General features: G+C 50.4%; 1 protein-coding gene across 1 annotated transcript in view; it reads right to left on the minus strand.

Annotated features, from left to right (window-relative positions):
- Nucleotides 1-3221: 3221 nt before the first annotated feature.
- SYT17 (synaptotagmin 17) overlaps nt 3222-24626 on the minus strand; it is a 39306-nt gene continuing 17901 nt past the window's right edge. Inside the window, exons 6-8 of the mRNA XM_068423281.1 lie at nt 20345-20465; nt 19395-19550; nt 3222-4308 (exon numbers count right to left, since the gene is read on the minus strand). Of these exons, the coding sequence (XP_068279382.1) occupies nt 4112-4308; nt 19395-19550; nt 20345-20465 (474 nt within the window). The 3' untranslated portion in view covers nt 3222-4111. The remainder of the gene's footprint in view (nt 4309-19394; nt 19551-20344; nt 20466-24626) is intronic.

The raw sequence follows: 24626 nt of genomic DNA on the forward strand, positions 1-24626 counted from the left end.
GCCAGGCTTTGGGCAGCCTGGGGCTGGGGGATTTAACCTGTTACTGCCCCATTTCGTGCTTGGTTGTTTTTTTTTAAACCAGGGAAAGGCAATGCCTTGGCACACTGAAACAGGCTGGAAGGGGAACCACCAGCTGGGCCAGGGGCCCAAGGCTGTTTCAGGAACTCACACTGTGCCCATCTGCCAGGTCCGTGCAGCCCTGTAACAGCAGAAAACCTTCAGCATCAGGCAGCAGTCCGTATTATTAACAGTCAATATCATCTAGCATGTCTCCTTTCTGTGCTCAAAATTTCTTTTGGAAATAAACTTCAGCCTTTTAAAAATATTGTATAAAAGTCCTTCTCTAGCTGTTACATTGGTAAGGGGAACAGTATAGGCACAAATACTAATCCTGCTCCATTTCCAATTTATGCCTTAAGTCAGCATCGAATGAACTGCTTAGGAACACACTCAATGCTATTCCTTTTTTAGTCTTAGCTACACATTAAAATTTTCAGCATTTTCTGGGACTTCAGTTAGGATGACCTGTTTTTACAGGCAAGATTCAAGTAGAAACAATTTGGGGTGACACAAAGCTTTCAGTATAGTAAAGCATCCAGAGTTACTCCAGAGACAGTAACTCATTCAATCAACTTCCATATATTCAATTTTCTTTGCATTAAATAAAACCTTTTAAGAAAACTCCTCCCCCCTATTTGCAATTCCATACATTGATCTGAAACTATATGGAAAAGCCTACTGATATATTAGACCACTAGAAATGGAGGAATTCAGAGTGCTCGAAGCCAAGGCATGTCTTCTCCTTTCGTAACTGCATGCCATCCCCAGATAAAGCCAGTGTTCCCGCACCAGTTTTTGGCAGTGTATGTACATGACATCCCCACCTCTGTGAAACAGAGATCTCATGGCTCCAAGGACAGACTCATGTGCGAGAGTGCCTTCTGTTACCATCTCATCCCCAGTGCCTGAGCAAAGCACGAGGCAGGTCTCAGCGCAGCTTCCATCGATGCCCAGAGCTCGCGCTGCTGCCCGTAGACCCAACGTGGAAGCATATTACCGCTGATGGCAGGAACTTCTGAAACCACTGCCCCTGGTCTGAGCCCTTTTGAGTTACGGGAAGAGATCAGCCTCCCACAGCACGTGTTTGCCCAGGACACCCCGTGGGCTCCCTCTCCACCGTGATTTATTGATGAGATGAACAGGGAGGAGAGCCAGATAACAGAGATTTGCTATCGACCTCGCTGCAGGACAGAGGAGGAATTTCACCTTGCAGAGAGGCAGGTTAGAATTGAAACCGACCATCCACAGCATGCTCGGAGAGAGGATGCCCATGGACAGCCCCGCGGCAACCGCTGTCCCCCTCGCTCTGCGCTGCCCACACACGCCAGCCGTGCTGGGGAGCAGCAGGGAGCTGCGTGCAGTGCTCAGTAGGAGTGAAGGTGTTCACCAGGGACAGCGTGCACAACCACACCAAGGGTACACTCCTACCTGTGTTCACCCCCAGCCACAGCAACTGGGCGATGGTTCAGCAACAAGGTCACCAAGGCCTTTTTTGCCATCCCCTATCCAAGGCGGTGCTATGCTCGGCCTGGGAGCAGGGTGTCTGTGCTGACCCTCTCCCCCAGCCGCCAAGAGATGGCTTCTGGATGAAGAGAGGAGACAACATCTCTTGTAGCCTCCTGTATGCTTTGCATTCCCTCCTCCACGATGGCAGGGTCACCATGTCAGACTTGGCCATCACATGAACAGGATGCACAGGGATGCTCAGAGCGTGGAAGGGAACAAAACACCCACGACTCAACATAAACCAGAGCAGGTCCCAGACTGAAGGCGTGCTGCAGGGATGCTGGTATCACAGCTACAGCACAGTCCTTCATGCTGGAGCACAAACACCCTGGACCACAGCAAGGACTATTGACCAACACACCAACACCTGCCCAAACAAGCACCAAGCTTTTTTTTTTTTTGCTTTTTAGGACTCACCTGTCCCTAACTGCAGCAGCCAAACAACAGACAGAGGTGGAACAGCCATATATACATATTGTTTTCTTGTTAAAAGTCAAAATATTAAAGCACAGGAGGTAAGTGGGGTTCATTCTGGGCTGTGCTTGATGAACACCGGGGAGGGAGATGGCTGCTGCCTGCCCCACCGTGTGCCAGCTCCGGCCAGGCACCGCTCTGACCTCCAGTTTCAGAGTAGCCACAGCAAAGGCAAAGCTCCCGCAGCACCCAGCCCCATGTCCCTGCCCCAAACACCTTTGTTTTGCTCAAGGCAATCCTCTCGCTTCCAGTGAAAAGGGACTTTGCTCTGAGCCAGGGCAGAGAGCACGCTGCCTTGCTCCTCTCCCAAGCAGCTGATGGGGACCCTAGGGACCGGCTGCGGTCCGGCTCTGCACCGTGGGGTGCGTGGAGGGGAGTGGGCCAGCCCAGGCCACTGCAGGGGCCACTGGCTACTGCCCAGTGATTCCACAGGTGACCCAGGGAGCAGGATATGGCCAGGGCCCACGGCCCTTCCCCACCTCCTCTGATCACAGCAGTAGTGATGCAGCAGCAGAGCCGACCCATCCGTAACACCCCGAGGGTTTCCAGCCCAACACAGATAAACGCTGCTGACACAGAACAGACCCTTCCTGCTCCAGAACGAACACATGGAAAGACAATAAAGTCCTGGGCCAGGCACAGCTCTCTTCAGGGTGATGTCCTTCTTGTTTGATTTCTTGAACAGGCTGTAAGCAAGATACAGATTTTTATGCAGTCTCAATGTTGATAAATAGAGCAATAAAAAATAACAGTAATTTGGGGCCCACTCCTGCAAAGAACCAAGACCTAGAGCCCAGGGCAGAGACTTTGACACGTCCGACCCCCAGCACGTTGGGTGTCTTCTGGGTGGGAAGCACGCAGAGCCAGACCAACGCACTTGGCTCGCTCTCCTGACCATTCTCCATCGGCAGGGCCCCAGCTTCTCCAAAATTCCTCCTGGTTTATCTGCAGTGAGTAATAAGGGGGTAAATGCCAACATTTTGGCTTTCCTTGTGCCATAAACATAACTGATGGAACTCAATACAAAGTTGAATTCTGCTAATAAGTATCACCCCAGTCTACGTGGCACAATTAAATAGAATTTTATTTTCAATAAATATACAGTCTGCATCATACCAGACAATACGCTGTGAAAAAATAAAATTTACAGAAGCAACCAACAGGACAGCTTGACCATAGTTAAGTTCACCTGGTGACCTCGAAAACTACCTGGGTTAACACACACAACACAGAAAGAGCCACTGCAGTCTGAGAGAGAATTAAAATCGTGTACTTGGGGTCTCCTTAACTGCAAAAGTCCCCACAGCAGGTTTCTTTTGCACAACACAGGTTTGGAAAGACATGAGCTGGCTTTCCCGGTACAAATGCTATTGGAAATGTTTACTTTGCTATGTCATCGTTGTAGCTACTTGACGCACACAGACTGCTATCAAGAGCGGCAGGTCTCACCGCTGACGTGACATCGGATTCGTCTGACACGGGGCTGCACGGCCACAGGCACGCACGTGCCCTGGCACACAAATGCACGTGTACGTACTAACAGGAGATTAATTCTGTTAAAACTAGTACAAGGACAAAACTGGAGTCAGAATCGATTTCACCACAGGTTCTACCGTTTAAAAAAATATCCTAGCCTAATTACCACGTTCACCAACAAGAGCACATGGGTACTTATATCTCCGAGAGGATGAGCCACGGATTTGGACTGGAAGGACAGCGGAGGCAACTCCCAACCCTTCCGCCCGCTCAGCACTTCCCGCGGCACCTCCGTGCGCAGCCCACGCTGCCCGGCCACAGGCTCCGCTGCGTGGGATGCAAAGAGCCGAGCGGTGCCGGGTGTGAGCAGCGAGAGGTCTGGCTGGCTGGGCCACTGGTGGCCCCAGGGGAAGGGCTGGCACCTGGTGGGACATGGTTCGCAGAGGCCAGCGCGGCCGGTTGGGTGCCAGCAGCCGCTTCAATCCAACAGAGCTGCTGTGGGGTGCGTGTAGGGTGTGAGGTGGGGTGTTTCGGTCGGTGGTTTATTTTTTTATCTCGGCCACCTGCTTGGTCTGGCTGCTGTTAGTCCCCCACCTCATGTTACCTCCAGGGACGCCGGAGAGACGCGGTCGCACTCCTCCCGCGACCGCAGGCTGTGCCACTGCTCCACAGCCGTCCGGTGCGCGTTGAGCATCCGGCGCCAGTGGTTGGACTCGGGGGCGCCCGTCGCGTACTGCCCGATCACGATCCTCCCAATGAAGTCGTTGCTGCTCTTCACGTTGTGCCCGTAGACTGAGGAGAGCAGAAACACAGACCAGTCAAGGAAAAAGCATCCCTCATCCACCCAGAGCCCTGCCCCTGGAAAGCCCAACGTCCCGCACGTGCACCCTGAGACACAGCACGCCAGACACCAGCTTTTTTTGGTATGTAACTCAGCACCTCAAAAACGTTAGAGACCGAATCAGGAGCTTGGAAGGAATAAAACAAGCTGTGCTACAGACTGAAATACAGTTCAAATAAACAGGGCACAAATCCACAGTTATCATGGTATTCAGCAAGAACAGGTGAAGTAGAATCATAGAATGGTTTGGGTTGGCAGGGACCTTAAAGATCATCTAGTTCCAACCCCCCTGCCATGGGCAGAGACACTTTCCACTAGACCAGGTTGCTCAAAGCCCCATCCAACCTGGCTTTGAAGCAAAATTATATCGTGTACAGAAATGCTGAGAGCTCTGCCTGGGCACAGTGAAATGGCGAAAGCAGCCGAGCAGCCTGCACCTGCGTAAAGGAAGCAGCAGCACCTCAACTGTCTCCTCCAAATGCACGTGTCATGAACCGTCCCAGCGCTGATCGCCAGCTGTCCCGACTCAGAGGCAGGAATCGCACACATACAGGCTCAGCGGGATGTTTATAGAGAAACAATTTTCCATAATTATCGCCGCAGCTACTTGTTAAAAGTCCAGGGAAGCAACTGAGGGACAGACATCAACCCAACACCCCGTCCTCCGGATTAGCCCAGTCTCCTGGAACAAAAGATCACAGACAGCAGCAAACTCTAACACTGGGCCTGATCCCAGGGAAGGCTGCACGCTCCCACCGGACGGGAGCAAACGCACCTTGTGCAGCCCTGCTTCAGCTCATTAGGAAGCTGAACAAAAAGTCTGTGCAAGCTGAAGCCAGGACATCCACGGGCACTGTCTAGAATATTAAGGATTAAAAGGAAAGAGAGGGATTTTTAAGAACAAATGTCTGCAGGGGCTCCACATCCACCCAGGCTTGTGCAGCAAGAGCAAGTTCAAAGGGGGAGCGCAGCCTGGCACGGAACTAGGCACTGCCACCGCTGCCCTGCCTCACCAGCAGCACCAGCTCTCCAGGGCTGCTGGAAACCAGCGCTGGCAGCAAGGCCACGCTTGGGATCGCTGGTGGCAGCACCCCGATGCAGCGCACACCCTTCCAGGCAGCAGGACACCGAGCACCAAGCACTCAACCCCGCTTTTAGCCACGCATCTTTGTCAAGGCTGTGAGTTTCCCATTATAATATATCCCACGATTAATCAGTATTATTTTAACGTGCTGCTCAGTATCTCTACCATCTCCATGCTCTGCAGAGGCTGGTTCCCAGCAACTGCACCAGTACGGGATCTTGCTCTGGGTGACTCAGGTGCCACCTGCCAGTGCCATCCCAAAATAAAGCTGCACAAGGTTACACCTCACTTTATACCTTCTGACAGCTCTGACACCCAGTTTATGGGCAGAGATGCTTCTCCACATGAAATTACTGGGGATATTTTTGGTAACGGCAAACCTTCAAATGTCCCCATCATTTCTCCAAATAATTGCACTAAAAAAAAATTTACACGTCAGCTCAGAGCATGGTAAGCCTACCCGAACTACAGTTAAAAATGAACTGGGGGTACATCTTCCCCTCAGGAAGGCCACATTTCTCCTGCTTGTCACTATCAGTTACCTAGGGGTGATGCCATCGCCACCAAGGAAGTGCCCCTGCCAAGAGGCCGGGCCGGTGTTATTTGGAAAGGCCACCTTTGGAGGATGCAGTGAAGAATTTCAGGCCATCCATCTCCAGCTAGTACACAGCCTGCCAGAGTTATTAACGAGTTCTCCTACAAGGCAATGGATCACAAGTGTACTATGCTACGTGTCCTGCCAGGATTTATTATCCTAGAGAAAACAAATACTGTGATAAAAATCACATAAGAGTACCCCCGAACCAAATGCCTCCCTAATTTTTTATATACGATTTTTTTTCCTCCTTTTTTTTCAAGAATGAAAGAAGATGATGTCCTGGGAGACAATACCAAGTAATTTAAACCAAGAAGTCTTAAAGGCCATCAATTAATCACAGGATAAATTAACAGTGGGGAAGTACCCCAGGCACACCAATTCTTCAAAAATAATCCATGTCAGGATTGTAAAATGAGTAGGTGTGCTAACTAAGGGGACCTGTTACTTTACCGTTGACCCCAGTATTCTGCATTCTTATAAAGCATCTTGCTAATTTCACCGTGATGGGTAATTAGCATGTCGATTCCTTTAGGGTATTAATGGGCTAATTATACAAGCATTGTTGCTTCTACCATTAACTAGTTTAGATAGCACAGAGGTAGACTTATTGCTGAAGAACAGAGAAGACATTTTCCAAGGCCACATGTTCATCCACACGCAGACGATAAGAGGTGGCACTAGATTTGACCTCAGGGTTACAAACTCGCAGCTTCACGCAGCAGCTTTCTCAAAAGATGAAAGATCTTTGTGTGCCAAAAATTCAGCTTCACTCCTCAGTTCACGAGCCTCTCAAACTCAAGGACATGCCCTTCTCGGAGGCTAATTGCTTTATTCCACTCTTAAAATGGCCAGTATTTGCTGAGCAAATTTGTTGATGGTTGAGGTGCACGGAGTTGCTGCGTGGACCTTACCCAGGAGAAGGTGCTGGAGTCAGTGCTGTGAAAATAAGCCCTTTTCTTTGCTCACATTCAGGAGCACAAGTTTCCCCATTGCTGTCACTGGTTCTTCCAAGAACAGCTTGGAAAGGGAACTGTAGGAGCCGCAAGCCAGGTGAGAAGCTGAAAGCAAAGGCTGGCTGTTCTGCTGGCGCACCGCGGCTCCCGTCCTGGCGCAGGGAAGGGCCACAGCTCTCACCCTGTTCCTTCCTCTGCTGCAGCAATCACTTCTCAAACAGATGTGGAGCCGTTTCCTCGAACACCAACGAGCAAGCACTAGCCATTACACTTATGACACCATTTACACTCATGTCTGACCCTTCAGTCTGCCCCAAAGCCCAGCAGAAGTGGCTGACATCACACCCTCGATCCAGACCCACATGGTATCCCTCATGTACCGACCAGGACTCCCGCGGGCTCAGACACGATCCCAAAATGACAGCTTTTCAAGATACCAGAAGCACTGCACACCGTTCCAGGGCTGACCCCCGCCTGGGCTGGAAGGGGACCTGCCGACGCAGCAGGCGTCCATGGGGAGACCCGGGAGCTCCAGCGAAACCCCTGCAGAGCTGGGGGGGCCACCAGCCTGGGACGGGCAGGCTCTGCCAGAGCCCCTCTGCTTTTGGCACACACAAGCAACGCAGCGACCGCGTACCATGGCCACAGTTCACCTGCAGTGGAGTCAGCTCCACACGTACTCATTGCCTTCAGTCTCGTGGGGAAAAAAGCTCCAGCTCTTTCCTTTCAGCTTCCTCCACAAGCAGCAGAGGTGGAGAAGCCGCTGTGGTCCAGCCCACGGGACAGCAGCTGGGCGCTGCACCACTCTCTGAGCCCAGGTTATGGTACAAGTGGACCAAGCTGCATTACCTGATGTCTGGATCATGCCCTTCCAGAGTCTGAAAAGAGCTCTGAGTGAATTTCAGATTAAATCTGCTCTTGGCCACAAAAACCAGTAACTCCATGGAGCTGCTCCAAAGCAGAAAATGAGGTAATTATCATCTGGGGTTTTCAGACTGACCCAGACTCTGGTTATGGACAGGTAGGCAGTGCTTTCCATTTAAGAAATCTATTTTCCTGACAGAAACTACACATCTGATCTCATGATCTCTTTTTCCACCATCGCAGTAATTTACACAATAGCAACATCCATTTCCAGGCCAACACAGAGCAAAAAGCAATTAAGGAAGCAGAGGTCAAACCAATTCCTTCTACAGCTGCTCTTTACTGAGGGATGCATTTGGAAACACAAAGGCTTCTTTAAAAAAAACTCTTTATAACAGAAATGCTGAAATATAAAAGAAAATTGGGTTCACTCATGTCCATTGAAAAGGTTGAATACTTGAGGACAAGCAATGCAATGTAAATAAAACATGTTTATGATAGATACTTACTGATGCATCACTCCTAAATGATCCACATCAAACTGACGGGGGCCTGGGTGCTACAGGAAACTTTTCTTCGGGGTAGGAGCCCACGTGCCCCACGGGGCTCCTGCGCAGGACGGGTGGCTGGGTCGCCCCCTTGGCCCGGCTGCCGTGCTCCCTGCGGGGCTGAGCAGCGCGGCATGGTGGGCACCAGGCACCGCGCAGCCCAGAGCTGACCCCAGGGGTGCCAGGGACTGCCAGGAGAGGTGGTGGGACTTGCTGCTCCAACATTTGGCTCCAGGTGCAACTCCAGCCTGAGCCTTCCCATGTCTCCTACCGACCTCGGTCATGTGAAATTGCTTTTCACCCACCATTTCACCTGTCGCTACGTAATCTGGTGCTTGCCTCTGACCCAGGAGGTTGCCCAGGTGGCATCAGCCCTGGCACCAGAGCAAGCCAAAATGCCCTTTACCTTCCCCTTTGCCTCTACGCTAAGACTTGCAAACCGAGCACCTGTGAAGAGCATGACTGCAAAATATTCGTGATTTATGACCGATGTGCAACAGTAGAATTTAATCTGCCATTTCAAACATTAATTCATCCTTCGATTGAACATATTAGCAGCTTTGAAATGACCAGGAAGGAGCACTAATTCAGAAAATTTCCTTAAGCTAACTTCAAAGCTCTCAGTACCATTTACATGATGGGAGACAAGCTTTACACAGAGCCACCTTGCTCCGCTGGGGTCACAAATCACCTGCACCTTCTGTAAACCCTCTGCCAGATGTGCCCAGCAGCTACGGCCACGCTGCACCGATGCGTATGGCCGCGCTGCACCGATGAGTACGGCCACCGGAGCACCTGCTGCAGCCCCACCAGGAGTAACAGGCAGAGAAATCCCAGCACGTTGGAGTGGGTGGGAGCTCTGGCACAAATAATTTAACTCTTCTTCAGTCACCTACATCAGTTACCTGCGATGCAATTAAAACCACTTAACTCAGAAAGAAGAAAAATAACAAGCAGGAACGTGCCTCTGTTTTTCATCTGCCTTCTTGCTGAAGCCAGACACCAAGCAGAACGTTTTTGCTCAGTATATGTTAGTTTGCCATTAGCTTATTTACAGCACACCACCAGCCATTCTCTAACAAATTTCCCCCAAAGTTGAGGTTTTGTTTTTTTTTTCCAAATGCAATTTGGTTGCACCCTGCATATTTTAAAATGCCTTGAATAACGGAGCACCCCTCGGTGCGGCTCACACGCACCCCTCTGACACAGAACGCTCACGGAGCCCGCCCGCCGCTGCAGGGACACGTCCCAGCTCAGCAGGGCACAGCCACGGGAACCAGCTCCCCAGTGGAAGAAACCTCCAAGGAATTAGAGGGCCTTGCCCTTTTCCTTCCCACTACAGCATAAAGCTATTCAATCTAAACACTAGATCGCAAAAATCCAGCTTAACTTTTACAGCTGGACTAGGGGAGAATATCGGCTGCCTGGGTCAATCACCAGGCACGAAAGTCATTAAAAAAATCCTACCCACTATTATATACCTGCAACTGCTGTTGCCACAGCCTGTAAAGATTTCATCTGATACCCTCAGCCCACCAGGCTAGGAACTGCACGGACACCGACACGGTGAATTCTGTCACTGCAAGGGCTGTGCAGCCCAGGCACACCTCGCCCCGCAGCCCAGAGATGCACCTGCACCCCTGCAGCCACGCTGGCTGCCGGACGGCGCTGTGCTGCGAGCTGCAAAACCCACACCCAGAAACCTTCAGCCACCAGCATCCTGCCCGGGCAGCCACGCTGCAACACTGGGCCCAGGTGCATCCTCAGATTACAGCCAAACCAGGGGAAAAGGGAAAAATAAGCAAAGACGTGCCCAAGGCTGCTCACGGGCAATCGAGGGGCAGGGTCTCCCTGAGGACACAGGTCTCATAAGACCACGGGGTCTCTGGTTGGAACCACAATCCGGTTAGCACTGACCCATCAACACTCCTTGCACTTCCCCGCTTCAGCCTCAGGGCTTGGCGGGGTCTCAAAGTGCTCCGTCTCACACGCCCGCACCACTCACGCAGGCCACGCTTCGCTCCCCATCCTCTGCGGGCAGAAACCAGTGCCCAGCCTTTTCTGTGCTGGCTGCTGAGCTCTGCCGTCAGCTAGTGTCTGAGCCAACAGGTTAAGCAGGTCTGAAAACTATTTCTGAAGTGCTTGATATCAATATTAAAAAGCTGTTTAGCACAACGAGGGTGCTGGTAGGAGCAGGCAGCAGCAGGACTAATGATGCACACTGCGAAGGTCACAGGGATGGACCAAATTCTGCCCCTTGCTCCTTGAGCGTGACCCATAATATTTAGTAGAGAGGACAGAAAAGCACGGGAGAAGATGCAGTGGTTTCACATTTATCAATTTAATCTCCATCAGGCTCTGATGCGCCCGTAAAACTCACCTCCCAGCATCTCCTCCTTGAGGCAGCTCCCTGGGACTCGAACTGCCTGAGCGCACGGCCGAATCCTGGCCACGCACAGCCCCACCGTGGCTCCAGCATCCAGCTGCTGCTCCACGTGGGAGAACACCACCACACCAAGGAAACTCCCTTGGGAAAACCGCTTCCCCTCCTCGCTCTCCCGCGAGGGCAGCCCCATACTCTGGCTGGGGCAGCCTGGGAAGGGGACCCTGCGGATGCCCCCAGCGGTGCGTCCCGAGCCTGGCGTTTGGCTGTTCAGGGTCTGGCCTCAGACAGGGAGAGGAAAGTCCTGTAGGAGAGAGCAGGGAACCAGGGAGCAGGAGAAACACAAATGCACAAGCGTGTCTTACAGAGGTCTCAAGGACACGCGGGGATGACACCTCATTTAATTATCTCATCAGGAAGAACTGCAATAAGGGACTGGATGCATCTACTGCAACAGCCTGGCGGATACTGAAAAGGAGTATCTACAGCTGGCCTCTTCCACCACTAATTCCCCTCTTTTTTTTTAATTGCATCTTAATCCTCCACCCTGTGAGCCTCAGATCCAACAAAGCACATGAATGGCTTCATGCATATTTATACACCTCACATGAACAGGCTCCAACACCAACACATACAGCCCCTGCAAACGAAGGCAGGGATGGTCGTGTGGGACCGGCAGCCTCTGCCGGCACGTTCACGCATCTCCTCCGACGGCCACAGGGCCAGGCACAGGCCCTTCAGCTCCAGACACTGCTCTACTGCCCAGAGCAGCTACTGCCACCGAGATTTTTCCTCATTTGATACACAGAAAGATTATGGCTCTGTGAGACATTTGAACAATTACTTTCACCACAGCATGCACCAAACAAGATGAAACGCTGAGGCTGAGAGAGGCATGACACTGCTTAAATTAACAGGCTTGGCAAAACAAGCAAGTGCTGATGATCAGCCCAGAGAGAGGAGGGTTTGCTCCTTTCTTTAGGAGAAAAAGATACCCAAAAATTCCAGAGAGCTCCAGGACAAGCGGTTCCTGCCGTGTCTGCAATGAGGTACGGTTATTAACTAAGTCAGTCCACTGGAAGAATCTAATTTTGCCTTCTAAGCAAGTAACAGATTGGCTCAGGAAGTGTCAGCATCTTGTTGCTCTCACCAGAATTAAGAGTGTTTCACTCCTCCTCGTTAAACCAGCAAGCCTGCTGCAAAAGCCAAATCCAGCCCTGAAGCATCTTCCCTGAGTGACCCCGAACCAGGATCGGAGCTGCAGGACCCCACCCAGCATCTCCGACCGACCCTCACTGCCTGCTCTGCTGTCACCTACTCCAGGCTGACAAACAGCTCCTGGCATGGAGACCGGGAAGCCACATCTGGAGGATGGAGAGCAATGGGCACCTTCCTCCTCCCAGAAGGGTTTCGAAGCCCAGGCAGCATATGCACTGCGGAGAGTCTCTGCCAGGCAGGGGGTCTGCAGGAGGCCAAGGTCTCCCGCTGCCAGCACATCTCCCCGTGCCCCTCTCCCACCGTCCCAGGAGCAGGAGATGTCTTTGCAAGACCCGCTGGGTCACCTCACGTGGCCACAGGACCCAGAGCAAAGCAGCCGGGATCACGGGAGGTGCCAGCCGGGAGCGCTCTGCTCTCCCTGGTCCCGAGCATGGACCATATGGTGTCCGGTGCATAAATACATGAAGGATTTTATAATGTCAGACACAAAGGCCAAAGTCTGATCTAAATTAAACAGGTACAAATCCCCAGAAAATCCAGTGCTGACATCAATGTTTTTTTCTTTTTTTCCCCCTTTGGCTAAGATAGGATTACACAGGTTTAGGCACAGATCAGATTCTGCTTCTGAGCTCCAGATACGTGGAATATACAGAGTCTCCAATGCTTCAGAAACACACATCTAATAGACAACAAGAAACAATTTTCTAGCAGCAAGTTGCCTAATTATCTATCCACCTAAGAAATGTTAAAATGCCCAACACGATAGCATTTCAAAACAGAAACCACTTCCTCCTGCGTTCCAACATGGCAAAAACCGAGTTTCATTTGCCTCATATATTAGAGGAGATTTCCCCCCCCCCCCTCCATATACGTGTGCAAAAGGCAAGTGCCTTAATACTTTTTTGTGGGAAAGAAAAGCAAGAGGAGAAAGCAGAGAGGAGCATCTGAAGCAGCAAGTCAAAATGCAGATGTGTCATGACCCCAAACACATTGCGGTTTCCATCCCTGCAAACAGGCACCTAAAGATGATGCTGGCATCTGAAGGTCATGCTTTCACACAACCAGGCAAATCAAAATTCAGGTGTATTTCTGGAGAAGCCTGAGGTCAAAACCATTATCAGCCTTCAACCTGCTCAGCTAATTGGGACATTTGGAAATCCGCCTGTTAATTAAAAAAATACCCCTAAAAAGCCTCACTATCTCTGGATCACATTCACGGGAGTTTTACAAATCTCGTGCAGTGCAAGCATACGCCAAAAGCATCCCCTTGTCTCCAATGTCTACACCACAAGTCTGACCACCAGAGCTGACGAGGGAAAAAACAAATAGTTTTAAGGTCTGAGGACCTTCAGCCGTCTTCTCCTCAACCAGGACTCAAGCCGCCTGGAGTCCCAACTTTAGGACTCACCCAGAACGAATCCTAGTTAGTTTTATTTCCAGTTGCGATGGGTAAGTGTGAGTCCGTGAGCTATAAGACTTTGGTGCAGCAGTTTGCCCCTTCGCCTAACCTGGGCTCACTTGGAAGGGGAGGTCTGGAGCTGATGACCACCTTCAGCTTTGGCCCGTCTCCACACAGCCTTTTCTGCAAGGGCTGCTCTCCTCCTCACCATCTCCACCACCACCGACTACCCTAGAAACTCAGTCACATGGATCGAGAGCACCCCAAAACATTTTCTATCAAACATCCAAAAAATGCTCATTGGACAACATACAACAGCAAACTGGTCTGTACCAGAGCATGTCCAACACACCGGGGAGTGAAGGGTGACAGCGGGCCAGAGCTGCACTCACCAGGGCTGTCTGTGCCATTAGTGACCATTTATTCCAGATAGATAAACATCCCAAAACATCAGCCTCCAACAAGAAGTGAGGATTTCAAGGAAAATCCAGTTCCTCAGGATTTCAAGGAAGACACAGTTCCTCTCCTCTCAAGCTGTAATGCCACAGAAGAAATTAGTATGCTCAAACAGGCAGTATTTCTTCAAAAAGAAAATGTTTCAGTGAAAGCAAACCAAACCAAACTACCCAGAATTGCACCATTAGCAGCACACACCAACAATGACTTTTTTCCCCCTCTAAAAACTCAAACTTCATTAAATGGTCCTCAAATTTTCCCAAAGGCTGAGGGAAAGGGAAAACGAGCCAACAGAGGAACCAGGTATATTGCTATGGAACAGCAATCTGTTATTTTAATCAAGTACTGCCTATTAACTGGAAGTTAATTAGAGCCCTGGGATAAAGCATCAAAGCAATCTGCTGGTCTGAAGATACACGTTGTGACAGCACTCGGTGCACAGAGACGCTGGATGGCATTGCCAGTGCCCCTCCGCAGCAGCTGTTGGAACCACGGGTACAGGTGTGCCAAGTCTCGCTATTCAACAACTCTCCCGCAGGAACTCAAATACTTAAAAAAGAAATAAAATTTTAAAATTGGTTCTAAATCTTTACAAAAGACAGAGACACGGTCCATTTTTAAAACATATTGAAAAGAGAAGAGAATCCTGCAAACCTACAAATGGTTCAGAAGAGAGAGTGCCTGTGAGCTGCATCCTCAGCCAGAACTCATGATAAAGATCTCGCCAGCTGTCACGCACGTATGGAGACCGATCTCTCCATCAACAAGCAAACCCTGTCCCGGCTCACTTCCCTCCCCTGGGCAGAGCATCCTGTCCTGCTGGAGCCAGGGCCACCTCTCACACGGGAACAGTACGATGAGTCCCACCACCGCTCTCCATCAGCCACCATCAGCCCCGATGCTTGTCCCAGCTCCAGCTATGCTCTCGGCCAGGTCAGATGGCAAAGCAGGTTTTCCCTCTGCATTTGCACAGGTGGCACCCAGAGCATGAAAATTATTTTTCCCTCTTTGGGGACCCTGCATACTTCACAGGCCCTAAAGATCTTGTCATGTGAACACGTACAAGAGCTTATTTAGAAGGAGAAAGACACACACAGTCACCACAGAACCTCAGGGAGATATATATTCCCAAACTGTGAGTGCTGAAGATTGTTTTTTTTTTATGGCAAGTGATCAAAAGATGTTAACGAGTCACCAAGATGCGGTTTGCCCTGGAGCGCTGGTGTTTTTTTATTGGGCCATCTGGGTTTTACTGCAACACAAACAGTGTTACCCACGATTGTTATTAACAACATTATAATCATTAACAAAATACCACGGTGCTCGGATTTCAGGTGTCGTCTCACCTCCTGCTGCACAGCCCAGGCCTTCCGAAGGTAAGGCTGGCATTTAGAGGACAGTCTGCCCAAAATCTGTCAGCGGGGAGAGCGTGGTGTCTCCAGGCACCCAGCATCCAGCCCTCTCCAGCGCAGAGGCTGCAGTGGCACCTCAAATATCCTTTTTTCTGCTTGGAAATGACCTCAGGCAGCAGCTGACAGCCCTGCTGCCGGGGCCAAGCTCCACCTTCCTCTTACTGTGGGACAAAGAATAATTAACACCTTTGTTCACAGGTATATGTGGTTAGGAGAACACACTGTCCTTTAAAGCCGGCCCCATGTCTCTGCAAGAAGTGAACCCATGACTTGCCTGCACTCGAGCAGAAGATGGCACATGGGTGATGCACGTCAAGTTGCCAAAAAAACAAAACACAGAAAAAGAACCACCCAAAAAAGTGCATTTCTGTATGCAGTACGTATACGGATGCTCATTACCTAGACAACAAGTCTGATGGAGTAAATAAAAATCAAACATCTTCTCCACTGGCTGTTGCCTCACTCACCATCTTTTTTCTGTCGGGACATTTTACGTGTTATGAGCATCAGTCACTTTCCTGGTTTTAGCGTCTTTTGCTGAGAAGCTGTGAACAGATGATACTTGCAGCAGCGACCCTGACCCTGGATGCTTCCTCCTGGAGAGGACATCTCCACCTGAGCTCATCCCACCTCATTTTAGGTACTAAACTGGGACATGTGAGTGACAGCTCCAGTAAGCATCTGAGGCAGAAACAGAGGGGAAGGCAGAAAGACAGCTTGTGCAAGGTGTCCTGCACCAATGCAGAAGGGGAAGCATTTTGGTTTGTAAATGCCAGTAATTTACAGTGTTGAATCCTAGTATGCCTACGGAGGAGGAAAGATCTAAGAACCAGCCCAAACCGCCCCAAATCTTGGCTAACGCAGAGGTCACCCTGTGCACCCCACCTTGGAGGCACTCACTGCCCGTCTCCTAGTCCGGCTGCACTTAACCCTGCGTTCGGTCCGAAGTCCAGCTCTCCAGAGCACTGCCAGGAAAGCAGGGAGAAGAGCTGTGCTTCACCGAAAACTGTCCACCCGCAGTGTTTGCGCACACAGTCCTTGCTAAAGTCACAGCAAAACGCTGCATAAATTCTTCCTATGGTGCACTAAACCCAGACAGTTTGATTCAAGATGCACAGGAGAAAAACACACACGGAAAAAGAAAATTAATCTTCATCTGGATACTGCCTTACTTTGCAGTGTGGTACCAGCCACACCGAGGGAGCCAGGAGCCTCAGCCGATCGGGACTGGCACAGCTCCACGGCTTTCCAGTGAAGCCAAGCCAATGTAAAGACAGCTGCACACTGGGTCCAAAATACGAAGCCACAAAAAAGGTTCCTTTAAATTATTGAAGATATACTCACTTCTGACTCCCATGACTGCTTTTAGAGCTCTCCATTCAAAGCATCGTCACCCGCCCTTCGAGCAGGATTATTTTTCTTTTCAATTGGACTTTGACTCAACAGCAAATTTAATTAACTGACCTAATGAACTAGAGCTGTGGATTGAAAAAAATAAGAAATAAAAAACAACTCCCACAAAACACACAACAGAAAGAACCACCACTGTAGCCAAAAAAAAAAACCCAAGTACAAACAACAAACCTAGACAAAAAATGTGGCTTACGCTCCTGCTTTGTAGAGATACAAAATAATAAAAAGATGCTCCCATTGCGAGGTACAGGTCCTCCATGCTGGCAACCATTTGCTCTTTATTGTCTTTTAGCAGAAGATCCCAAAGCCCTTTACAAGCTTTCAAGCCGCGTGACACCCTAACATGCCAAGGCGGCAGCTGTATGGGGAATACCACCATCCCCATCCCAGAACTTCAGCCAAGCTGCACGCTGATACTCATTTTATTAAAACCTCATAGATGCACACAAGAAGAAACTGGTGCTGCACCTGCTCTTGGGGACACGCTTCCACCAACATCTGGAGCATCTCCATCACCTAGGTGAACACCAAACATGGCTCAGCATCTTCTCCACTACTACATCCCCCGAACCACCTCACTCCCAGGACACCGCAGATGCCTGGGCAGGGGTCCTGATCCAAAGGTCCTTGCAACAAGACGGACTCCTGGCTCCTCTAATGGTCTTGGCTGCCCTAACAACGGGAGGCAGTGCTGGCACCAAACCAGCAGAAGACTGTACACACAACAACATGACCAACACCTCTGGCTCCAGCTATGTATTGGCTACACAAACCACGTATCTCAAACAACAGAGTCCCGACCACGGCAAAAGCAGCAAGCCCAAACACGCCCGCCTCCGCGCCGTGCCCGAGCCACACGTCGCCCTTCGGTCCGAGAGTGGCCACGAGACCCTGGCCCCACTGCTCCTCCGCAAAGTGCTGCACGCTCCTTCCCAGCTTTGGAGCTGCTGGGGACATTTCTGGCCTGGGACTATTTATTGCAATGTTCAAAGCAAGCAACACGTCACTTAGAAAGTGAAGCACCACTTGGAAGGCCTGCCGGTGAAATGCTACTGTATTACATGTGACCATAGATCAGCTAACTGCCCGTTGACTTATTTGAGAACACATCTATTTGCACAGAAAGAAATAATCAGACACCGACTCATTAACGCTAACTTCATCAGCCATGGAAAGGAGCAGCGTATTCCCCCCACCCTTCCGACTGCACAGAGCTGCTACTCTGTTCGCCTTTTCTTCTTCTGTTAGGAAAAGGGGAAAACAAAGAAGAGAGTATTTCACTCCTGTTGCAAGATCACCTGATGGAAGCTTCCACGAACAAATTCATCATTGCACATGCAAGGTACAGTCAGGGTGACGTGCATGCAAAGCAATGATGAATTATAGACTTTTTGCTGAGGAAATTTCTGAGCATGAAGGGCAAAATTTAAATTGCTGATCAGCTTCACTTTTGTTATAACTTGTTTGGAAACAAACTAATGGGTTGGAATTAGGCTCCTTGGACCAGCTGTGACACCTGTATCTGCCAGGTAAGAAATAAAAATTTTTAAATACTTCAAAATGTGTTCTTTCAGATGCAGATTCCCTTCTCTTCATCGACAGATGGTGAGCAATGGGTGGGAAGCTGCCAAAAAAGGTGTTTGTGAATCATTGGGGCCCAGTGCGGCAGCAGAGCACGCGTCCCACCACCCAGCCCCTCTGCTCCTCCAGAGGGCAAGGTCTGGCCCTGCTCCTGACGGTGCCCCAGCTCCACAGCACACACAGGCTGGGTGAAGTCATGGCACGGGAGGGAAACCCACCACTTCCCAGGGGTCCCTGCAGCCCGGCCCAAGACCTCCACGCTGCGGAAGAGCATAAAAGGTCACTGGCCACAGTGGACCCATGGCCTCGGTTCAGCTCCTGCCCAGCCCGCAGGTGAGAGCACAGCCGGGGACTCATCCCTGCGCCCTGGTACCCCTGCTCCGAGCAGCGTGCCCAGTTGCCAGTTTCTACTGGCCATTTTCATGCCTAGAGAACAAAACCAGGAGATTCAGAAATTGTTTAGAAATAAGAATTCCTGTCCCAGGCAAACATCTCCAGCTCTGACAAAGCTCTGGAGTGAGGTCAGCTCTGGGACTCCTCCTGGCCCGCAGCCTGCATGGTCTATGTCCTGGTCTATCTCAGCTGTGCCACGCGGGGCTTGGCACCGAGTCCCAGCCCTTTAAAAATAAAGGCATGAACAAACCTGCTTCAGGAACGGGTGACATCAGTGTCAAACACCTATAGCTGCATTGTCTCACCGGCAAATTATAGCAAGTACCAGAAGTTATCTTTGCCTGTGTTTGGGCTCTGGGATCATTCAATACTTTCCTCTCATTCTTCTAATTTCTGACTTCATGCCCAACTTGGTTGCCGCCGAGAAGTGTAATTAATGCCTCCTCCTCCTCCTCTGCACAAAAGCATTCCCAACGGCACCAATAAAGCACAGGACCAACGAGGTGCACTCCCAACCAGCTCCAGCCATCAGGTGGCAATGCTGGGAACAGCTTCTGCAGAGGATAGAGTGCTAATTAAGCTTCCCTGGAGAACCCAGTGATAGCCACCCCTTGTAGGGTGGCTACTGGAACAGACACCGTCCTACACAGGCTCATCTGCACACCCACAACTGCTTCTTTGCTCACCTCGGAGGCAACCATGACTGTGCCAAGTCCGTAACACCACCACATTTACCTGTGAACACTAGGCTGGCGTTCTCCAGTTCTTCCTGTGGAACCTTGAAGCTGAAGGACTCATTGTAGAAGGGATCTATCGTCCCCCGCATGCAGGAGGTCTTCTTGGTTTTTGTTAATTTCAATCCATGAACAAGCTGAATTTTCACAAAGGGATCTGACAAAAAAAAACCAAAACACAGGCTCTGCGTTACGGGCATCGTGAGTCGGTACCCTGGTTCGTGAAGGTTGGGCACCGCAGGGATGGGCCGTACTGGAAGACGGCATTTGGAAATGACTGGGACTTGCACCACTGCGCCGCTCCCAGGGATTTGCAGAAGTCAGGCAGCTGGATTAAAAACGGTCCCTGCCAAAACCACGATTAATGACAGCCTCGACAGAGGCCAAGCACCCCGCTCTGTTTGGAAAATGCCAATATTCTGGCAGCAGCAGTGGCTGGGGCAGGCAACACGGGAAAAACACCTGAGGACATACACATGAAGCAATTACCGGCCAGCACACTCACGAACGGCAGTGAGCAACGCATGGACACTGGAAAAACCTCACACCATCGACAGAGCGGCTAGAGAGCGTAAATGAAACCACGGCAACATTGACAGGCAGCACGCAGCATCTGCAAAACACAGCGCAGCCACGAACAGGCTGCCTTACACAACACAGCACAGGGGTAATTCAGAGCTCCTGGCTCCTCACCTCACCCTGGTTCAGAGATTTGTACTTTAAACATGGCAAAGGTACTCACACCCTCCATTTTATCTCAGGGTAAGTGTTCCAAATACTTTCATTACTGTTGGCTTTATATATAAAATGAATACCCAGAGCCTTGTATTAATAGGAAATGAGCAACCAAATCCCCCTGGGTCCCCCACAAACTGCAGCCTCACCACTGACCTGCTTTAAAAGCACATACAAGCGGTGCATGAGTAATGTGAGAAACGCACTGCCCTTTACCTGAACCTTGGCTCATGTCTGTCTGAAGAAGCTGTTTTGCTCTGATGATGTCCACGTTCAGCCTTCCCGCGCTGGGTAGGTAGTTTAGTGACAACAGCAGCTCTCCCAGCTCCACTTCATTCTGCAGGGAAAAGGGAACGTGGAATTTCAGAACAGAGCTCGGAGGGGAAGGGAAGAACAGGAAGAGAAATTAAATAAATCCCACTTGTCTAAGTGCCTGAAAAATAAATTTTAGTCACGCTCTAAACTGCAACCAAGAACCATCTGGTGGTACCTCATGCTGAGCAGAACAAGAAAGAATACTATCCTCAGGTGAAGACCGTTCTTTAATCACTGATCCTTCACCAGCTTTTCAGCAGTCATGCAAAGGGGATCTATAAGGAGGAATGAATACAAGGTCAGTAGTTTCTACCTGCTCCATTTTGAACGGTTCCACATGGTTCTGATCTTACCACCTCACTCTTTATTAATGTACCAAACATGGACCCATTGGAGAACACATCCTCTTTCCTTCCCAGCCCCCAAGGACCACACCAGCCACTTGGGAAGTTTAAGGCACGAGATGGTTAATGCATCCCTGGGTCACAGGAGGGCAATTCAGAGGAGACATCCCCTTGGCATCCAGCCCGTTCTACCCAGAGACCACGGCACAGCTTAACCGTGCCCTTGCTGACCATCAGGCCGTACCACGGCCATAACTTCACACCAATAGAGCTGTTCAGCCATTATTTCTTTTCCTTTCACTTAATGATGCTCAAAACTAGTAATTAAAAAAGACCTGGAGAACTGACATCACTGCTCCTCAGACATGACAGCTTAAAATAACCTCTCCCTCCAGCACAACCTGGCTCTGAGATGCTGCTGTTCTCAGGTGCAAATACACACAACAAAACAACTCTGGAGACTGAAAACACACCCCGGGCAGGGCATCAATCCATCTGCCTCATCTCAGGTCCACACAGGAGTGCAGAGCTAATTCTTCATCCCAAATACCCAAACAGTTCAAACCCACACCTAGATCGGATGGTCACAGCCCGTTCCCAAAAGGAAAAGGAGCTGCAGTGGTACTGCAACCATAACAAAAGGCTTAGATATCTTTACTGATGATCCAAATATTAGATTACAAAAATCAGAGACTAAAGGACTGGGTAGACAATAAAGAAAAAAATTCTGAGCCACAGTCACAGCCTGAATTGACCCAAACAACCAGGTTCCTCAGCAGATGGGCCGGCACACGAGGCACCCATCCCCAGCAAAGCTATCAACGGCTCTGGGGAAACCAAGGCTTGGGCTGACAGGAAACCGAACCAGCTCACAGCTACTCAGCTGCAAATGGAAAAGCACCATTTCCACCAAGCACAGATGAACCAGAGGACTCAGGCCGAACCCGAGGTTCGGGGAAAAGCCCCGTCCCTCTGCCAGGAGCACCTCTTGCCCGGCCAGCAGCACACAACGGCTCCCGCTAACAGTAGGCTGCTCGCTCCTCACCTAACGAGCCAAGCGCTAAAACTCACATACGGTGATGGTATCAAAAGTTTTCCCCGAGGCACTGTGTCTCTTCTCCTGCTCCTGTTGACTACTCCCGGCGAAGGCAGAGGGACGTGCATGGCATGCAGGAGCAGGTGGCAAGCTGAGCAAGTCCTGCACCTCTGACGCTATATGATACAATTCAATTTAATTCAATATCCTTTTTTTTGCTTTCTATGGAAAATATGGCAATAGGCTGCCCGATTTCACATCAAAGGTCTCTGCGTTTCAGGAGCTGGCAAAGCCACCCCCTCTGTGTTTGACCCCACACATTTAATGAGCAAAGGATGAGGGAAGCACCACGCGGGGAGCAGGGCAACAGCTGCAAGTACAGCAGCCTCCTGACTCAGCCCCTGGGCAAAAAGTGTGGATCTACATCACAGATCCTAAGGTAAACCCACGTGCCCTCCTCGCATGCTCCGCTGCCCCAGGAGCCAGCTCCAGAGCCAGCCTGGCAGCACCCACCCCAAGCTGGCCCACCTTCTGCCTGACCACAGCCCCTCTTCCCCCATGAGGAAAAGCATCTGATTTCTTACCCCAAACTCCTTTCGTCACAGCATCTCTTGGGTCACAATACATGGCAGTATATGACTACGCAGCACACACACTCACATCACATTTCTTCCATTGCTACAGTACTTTTGCCTCATGGAGAAGGCACCCCTCTTCTGTCAACCTTTGCCAACTCCCATATCACAGTTCAATACATGGTATTTTATTTCCATCAGAAAGCCATTCCCCAACACAAACCTGACCCAATATGCACACGACTTTTGCGAGGTCAAAAGTCCTACATACACCGTTGTGCCCAATGGTTGCACAACATAAGGATCTAAGAGAGTCTCACATCCAAGGTGATTTAAACATCATCTATCTAATTTGAACTACCATCTTTGGTTTGATTTTCTCCAAAACTGCTCCTCTCCAGTCTTTGACTGGAACAGCCTGAAGACACGTTCATCATCAAGAGCAGCTGGTAACTTCTAAATCTATTACCAGGAACGAAGCATCGCAGCGCCCACAACAGGATCCACCTGAGGTACCCCTCGACCCCAGCTCATTTTTCATAACACATCAACAACATTTTAACATATCCAGTCCTACTTCCACTTGCATTCACCGCTGTGTCAGGTTCCACGCAGGCTTTAATTCCTAGAAATTCAGGTACATTTGCACAGCACAAATTAGGAAACTAATTAGTGATGTTATTACCTGCTGGGAAGAGACAATCAAACAGCTCCGGCTGCAAATACCAAACTTCTGCATAGCCAGGAGGCAGGCGGGCACTGGGCAGGGATGTAGGAACTTTCAAGTCACCTCAAGCTTAGAGTGCTGAAAATCCACATTAAGATTTGGGGTAATTAATACTGGATTTGTTCATTGGTGGAACCTGTTGACCTTATCCAAGACCTGCAGGAACTAAGGGGCCTCTCTGGGTCAGGGAGGAGGGGGAAAGCTCAGCAAGGGATGGTAGATCTCCACACTTCTGAAACATTTACATCTATGCTCCATTTTTAAAAAATCGCCCCACGTTGTACACTGACAATATCACACTGGGTATGTAACACCCACCAAGGCACAGACAGGAAAACCAGGCATCTACCCTCCCAAGCACGGTGTCTGGTAACCCCTGCAGAGGTTATTGAAGGAGCCACTATAACACAACCATCACACTGCTGCCTAACCCACGAGCCTTCGGTGGGTAAAGGCAAAGCTAAAGCCCTGATTTTCCATAGGACCTAACGTAACAGGGATACTGGCACCTCTAGAAAAATCTTTTTGACTGTCTGGGCTTAAATTTGAGTAAGGTGAGATATAAAAGGCTGTACTCTGTAAGTGGGATCCACTGAAGTCAGAAGACAGACTACCACCAGCTTTAATATTAGAGTCTCAGATCAAGCCTGATTTCCCAAATATCAATAGCACCTTCTGCCCCTCAACACTTTTCCAGCGTGCCCAGATTCCTGCTAATTATTTTGAGGGAAGGAACATACAGTCAAGCCCCCAGAGGCCGCGGCAGGGTGGGTGTGCTCACAGGCAGCACGAACGCAGCAGCCCCGGTGCAGGCAGAGCACCAGCCGTGTTCGCAGCGATCACAAACGGTGTTTGCAGAAGGAACCCCAGGTCCCTGGGCAGCTCACCTCCCGTACGAGTGACTCAGCCTTTTCACGGCACTTAACTGAGCAGCAAACTGCCTCTGATCTTACAAACGCGTTATTTCTAGCTTAGCCGTGAGGATCTAGGAAACGCGCTTCAAATCCTGCCACAGTGCGCGAGGGGACGTCAAGCACTCGAGAAAACAGACCAGCAGCCACCACGTGTTCCTCCCCAGCCACATGTGCCTCTGCCGTGCCGCACTGACCACGCTCGCCAGCTTCGTCCTGTTCTTCGGTCACCCGTCATCATCAGCCAACAAGGAATTAAGGGGTCACTCCAGGAGGCCGAGGTACCAGGCATACCTCCTCAGGTTTCAGTTCCCCGTGCTCTCCCTGACAAGCTCACGCCACGGTGTACCTTTGCTGATGTGACAATCGTGCTAACAAGACGCGCTGGTGGCACAGTTTGTGTCAGAGAGGAAGACGGGGATGCAGGCAGAGCTGCGGCTTAACGGGCTCGCTGGCTCAGCAGGCAAAACAGAGGTAACCGGGGAGCACAGCGGGCTCCACTGCCAGATGGAGCAACAGATGACAAACCCCTTCTTGTCATGGGTCAGGCAGGAGATGCGGCTCAGGTTGGGACGAGCGGCCACGGAGGT

Source organism: Nyctibius grandis, chromosome Z (genome assembly GCF_013368605.1).
Source record: "Nyctibius grandis isolate bNycGra1 chromosome Z, bNycGra1.pri, whole genome shotgun sequence".
In the NCBI taxonomy this organism is placed as follows: Eukaryota; Metazoa; Chordata; class Aves; order Nyctibiiformes; family Nyctibiidae; genus Nyctibius; species Nyctibius grandis.